The sequence below is a fragment of the Babylonia areolata genome, chromosome 6 (assembly GCF_041734735.1).
Source record: "Babylonia areolata isolate BAREFJ2019XMU chromosome 6, ASM4173473v1, whole genome shotgun sequence".
In the NCBI taxonomy this organism is placed as follows: domain Eukaryota; kingdom Metazoa; phylum Mollusca; class Gastropoda; order Neogastropoda; family Buccinidae; genus Babylonia; species Babylonia areolata.
In genome coordinates this window covers 55,239,023-55,244,022 of record NC_134881.1, presented here as the reverse complement: position 1 = coordinate 55,244,022, position 5,000 = coordinate 55,239,023, and the positions used below count along the sequence as shown (strand labels likewise).

Genomic DNA, 5,000 nt, shown 5'->3' with positions numbered 1-5,000 from the left:
GTGTTGCGTCCTATGGGAACGGCACACTGCCCGGACTTTCCTCACTCCACCCAGGTGCCATTCACTGGGTAGGAGGGGTCCCTGTGGCTTCGACTGGGGAAGGTTCGAACACGGCAGAAGGAGAAGACTGGGCCCCGCCCCCCCTTGGTACAATGGATTTCTTTTTCTCTTTATGAATCTACTGCCCCTGTGTAGCAGCAGTACAGAGCTATGGGAGCTTTAACTTTCATTTGGTTTTTCGTTTTTTGAAACCTAACATGTAACTTTAAAACATGTACAGCACAATCACATTGGAAACATGACCGTTCGTTAAGACATGCATTACAATAGTTAAGAACACATCAGTATCGACTATTATCATCATTATTATTATTATTATTATTATTATTATCATCATCATCGTTAAAACATGCGTTACAATAGTGAAGGACACATCAATGTCGACAGAGCTTACAGGTCAGAAAACTGAAGTAAGGTTGTGCTTGCCATAATAACAGGACTGGTTCATGTTAACCCATCACACACGCTCACAAACACACACGAAACGCACACACACGCACACATACACATACATCCCCTACAAAACGTGATGGGGAGAGAGAGAGAGAGAGAGAGAGAGAGAGAGAGAGAGAGAGAGAGAGAGAGAGAGAGAGAGAGAGTCAAAAACTTTATTACTCAAGGATAAAGATTTTAGGCATCGCCCAGTCTTCCAATCTGTCCTTGTGACAACAATAACAATAACAACATTAATGAGAGAGAGAGAGAGAGAGAGAGAGAGAGAGAGAGAGAGAGAGAGAGAGGCACACACACACACACACATACACACACAGAGCAACAGACAGACAGAGAGAGAAAGAGAGAGAGACAGAGGCAGAGGCCGTGCCATCACAAGAGACAACAAACGGGGCAGCAAGGAGGCAATTAACCCGTCTGTGGTGTCGTCCAATGACATTCACTCCCCCACCCCCAGCCCCATTCCCAACCCGAATACAACTGGCTGCCCCCAACTACCCTCCCCCCCCCCAACCCCAACCCCCACTATTCAAACTCCCCCACTACCACCACTCTCCTCTCAATCCACAGACCCTACCATCTCTCTCTGTGTTGTCCCTAACCCCCTCGCCCCCACCCCCTCCCCCGTTTGGCCCACAAGGGAGCAATATTCACAGACAGGGGGACAATCTCTTGTCTTCCATTCCCAAAGCTGATGTCTGCATGATGTGCAGACTGCTGGATTCATGAAAGATGCATGAGCTCCATTGACACACTGAGTGCTACTGAATAGTGGCTGGTTAGTGAAGGGCTGTCACCTGACTGAGACAAGACAGAGCTTACAGGTCAGGATGTCAGTCAAGGGCTGTCACCTCACTGAGACAAGACAGAGCTTACAGGTCAGGATGTCAGTGAAGGGCTGTCACCTCACTGAGACAAGACAGAGCTTACAGGTCAGGATGTCAGTGAAGGGCTGTCACCTCACTGAGACAAGACAGAACTTACAGGTCAGGATGTCAGTGAAGGGCTGTCACCTCACTGAGACAAGACAGAGCTGACAGGTCAGGATGTCAGTGAAGGGCTGTCACCTCACTGAGACAAGACAGAGCTTACAGGTCAGGATGTCAGTCAAGGGCTGTCACCTCACTGAGACAAGACAGAGCTTACAGGTCAGGATGTCAGTGAAGGGCTGTCACCTCACTGAGACAAGACAGAGCTTACAGGTCAGGATGTCAGTGAAGGGCTGTCACCTCACTGAGACAAGACAGAGCTTACAGGTCAGGATGTCAGTCAAGGGCTGTCACCTCACTGAGACAAGACAGAGCTTACAGGTCAGGATGTCAGTCAAGGGCTGTCACCTCACTGAGATAAGACAGAGCTTATAGGTCAGGATGTCAGTGAAGGGCTGTCACCTCACTGATACAAGACACAGCTTACAGGTCAGGATGTCAGTCAAGGGCGGTCACCTCACTGAGAGAAGACAGAGCTTACAGGTCAGGATGTCAGTGAAGGGCTGTCACCTCACTGAGAGAAGACAGAGCTTACAGGTCAGGATGTCAGTGAAGGGCTGTCACCTCACTGAGACAAGACAGAGCTTATAGGTCAGGATGTCAGTGAAGGGCTGTCACCTCGCTGATACAAGACACAGCTTACAGGTCAGGATGTCAGTGAAGGGCTGTCACCTCACTGATAGAAGACAGAGCTTACAGGTCAGGATGTCAGTGAAGGGCTGTCACCTCACTGAGACAAGACAGAGCTTACAGGTCAGGATGTCAGTGAAGGGCTGTCACCTCACTGAGACAAGACAGAGCTTACAGGGGTGTCAGTGAATTGCTGTCACCTCATTGAGATAAGACAGAGCTGACAGGTCAGTTTGTCACTGAAGGGCTGTCACCTCACTAAGACAGAGCGTACAGACAGACACACAAACACTGACAGATACAGACACGAACAGCAAACGTACGAACACACACACACACACACACACACACACACACACACACACACACACACACACACACACACACACACACTTACTTTGTCTGAAAACTTGGATTCAGGCGAACTTTCTAATGTGTACTGCACACAAAATTCTCCTCCAGATTGTTCCGTGACCTTCACGTGATAAACGCCCTTCGACCTCGAGGTCAACTGTCGCCAGGTCAAGGTCACATTGTTGGTACCGGCGGTCACCACTCTCAACCCGTCCACTTTTATCGCCTCCACACAGTCTGCACACACACACACACACACACACACACACACACACACACACAAATGCACATTTTCACACAGACACCCGCAGACACTCACATGCACACACATACAAGCACACACAAACACGCACAGACACACACGCACACAAACACACACACGAACGAACATACATACATACACAGGCACGCGCGTACGCAAGCGCACACACACAGAGACACACATATATACAGACACACACAGATACCAGCACCCCCTTCCCCACCCACACTCATGCACGCACACACACACACACACACACACACACACACACACAACCACATATACTCAAACAGACCCAGACACAGACAAAGACACACATGCACACACACACACACACACACACACACACACACACACACACACACACACACTTCAGAAACTCGTCACCTGAACAAGGTGTATGTAATAATCACTGAGACGAGTTGTAAATGAAATGGACAACAGGGACAACAGGGCAGTCTTAAATCAAGATACACTGAATATCAGAAATTTAAAAGGGGATAAAGCATGAACAAAGTCAAGACCAACATTTTATCATGAAATACCAACAGATTACAGATGAGAACCGTATCTCCAACACTAGTTTGATCGAATCTGCTCCTTCTTTAGAGACAAAGGCAAAAATTACTTTGGCAGTTAAAACCACACACAAAAGAATTGTGAACACGTTTGTCAAAACGAATTTTATGAATCAGAAACGGCGCACACATTTCAGACCGTTTTGACGAAATCCGACCAGGTCAGATTATTTTTCCGACGTTGATCGGCAATTTTTTTTTTTTAATGTAGACCTTTATGTAAAGTAGGGAACAAAAACCTCATAGGTAAATTATTCCGACACAACGGAAATAAACAGGACAAGACATTCCACAACGAAAATCACCGAAAAAATATCATATTTCTCTAGACAGAAGCAAAACAACGTAATACATAAATAGCCATTTTATTTGTGAATTCTACATCTAAATTTGATTAGAAAATAAATGCAAGATTCATATCTAAAAACAAACAAACAACTCTACTGTTCCTCAGTTTAGGATCACAACATCTGACTTTGGTAATGAACAATGTTCAATAAATTCACGAAAAAAAGTCAACAATTTTACAACTTTTGTTTAGAAAAAAACCAAAAAAAAAACCCCAAAACCCCCCAAAAAAACAAACGTAAAAGAAATAATGACAGCATTATTTTCTCTGCACAAGAACTTCTTTCTCCAGTTGTAGCGATAACTTTGTTGTTGACCATCCTTAATGTTGTCACACATTTGAAAAAAAAAAAAATAAAACGACAACAAAGACTAGTTTTCCTAAACACAGTTTAATGGTGTGTAGGAGAAGAAGAGAAATCATGATATCAATGCAGCATGCAGATAAGAAATGGTGGACACATGAATAATAATTTCACTTTTACAACACTACACAGCTGAAGTAGAATGGAGAGAGAGAGAGAGAGAGAGAGAGAGAGAGAGAGAGAGAGAGAATGAAAATTGATATGTCGAGATAATGATCAAGCAATAAAATATGAATTTGAGAAGACATACAAATATTAAAAAAAAAAAAAACAACACAAAAAAACAACAACACCAAAACCCCAATAAAATCAAAGGTATTTAAACAATTGTGGAATCAATAATGAATTTGAAAGAGAGAGAGAGAGAGAGAGAGAGAGAGAGAGAGGGGCCGCGGGTGGGGGGGGGGGGGGGGGGAGACAGACAGACAGACAGAGAAAAAGACTCACCAGTTGTGCTCTTAGCAGTGGTCGAAGTCACAGTCTTTTCTTGTCCTGCTGTTGTCACAAGTGACGAGCCTGAAGAAGAAGAAGCCAAAGCCTCCTCCGTTGTTGGTCCCTCTGAGTGGCCCTGTGTCGTCACACTGTCTGTCTTCGTCTCTGACGTCACGTCTGTACTTGTGTCGGTCTTCATTGCAGCAGCCTTTGATGGCTGTGTCTGCAGTTCCTTTGTCGGCGCGAACGTGGTGTGTGACGTCATACTTGTTTGCGTCACTGCAGTTTTGGACGAACCCGTCGACGCCTCTTGCGCTTCGTTCCTTTCCGTCGCTGTTTCGTGTGTCATCGTGGGTGTGTGTGGTGGTTGCGGTGTGTATGTGTCTCCTGATGACGCGGTACGTTTCTCGGTTGATGATGACGCGTACGTTCCACTTCGTGACGTAAGCGTCCGAGTTGATGACGACGTAGATGTCTCAGCGGGTGACGTTTCACTCGGCGATTTTTCTGGGGCTGGAGGCAAAGGCTT

The 5,000-nt window shown here is 45.8% G+C and overlaps 1 protein-coding gene across 2 annotated transcripts in view; it reads right to left on the bottom strand.

Annotated features, from left to right (window-relative positions):
- Positions 1–5,000, bottom strand: part of LOC143283168 (receptor-type tyrosine-protein phosphatase F-like) — a 74,716-nt gene that overhangs the window by 64,668 nt on the left and 5,048 nt on the right. For both annotated transcript variants that reach the window (XM_076589334.1, XM_076589333.1), the window contains exons 2-3: positions 4,487–5,000; positions 2,530–2,723 (exon numbers count right to left, since the gene is read on the bottom strand). The exon at positions 4,487–5,000 is cut by the window's right edge and continues 816 nt beyond it. In XM_076589334.1, the coding sequence (XP_076445449.1) occupies positions 2,530–2,723; positions 4,487–5,000 (708 nt within the window). The remainder of the gene's footprint in view (positions 1–2,529; positions 2,724–4,486) is intronic.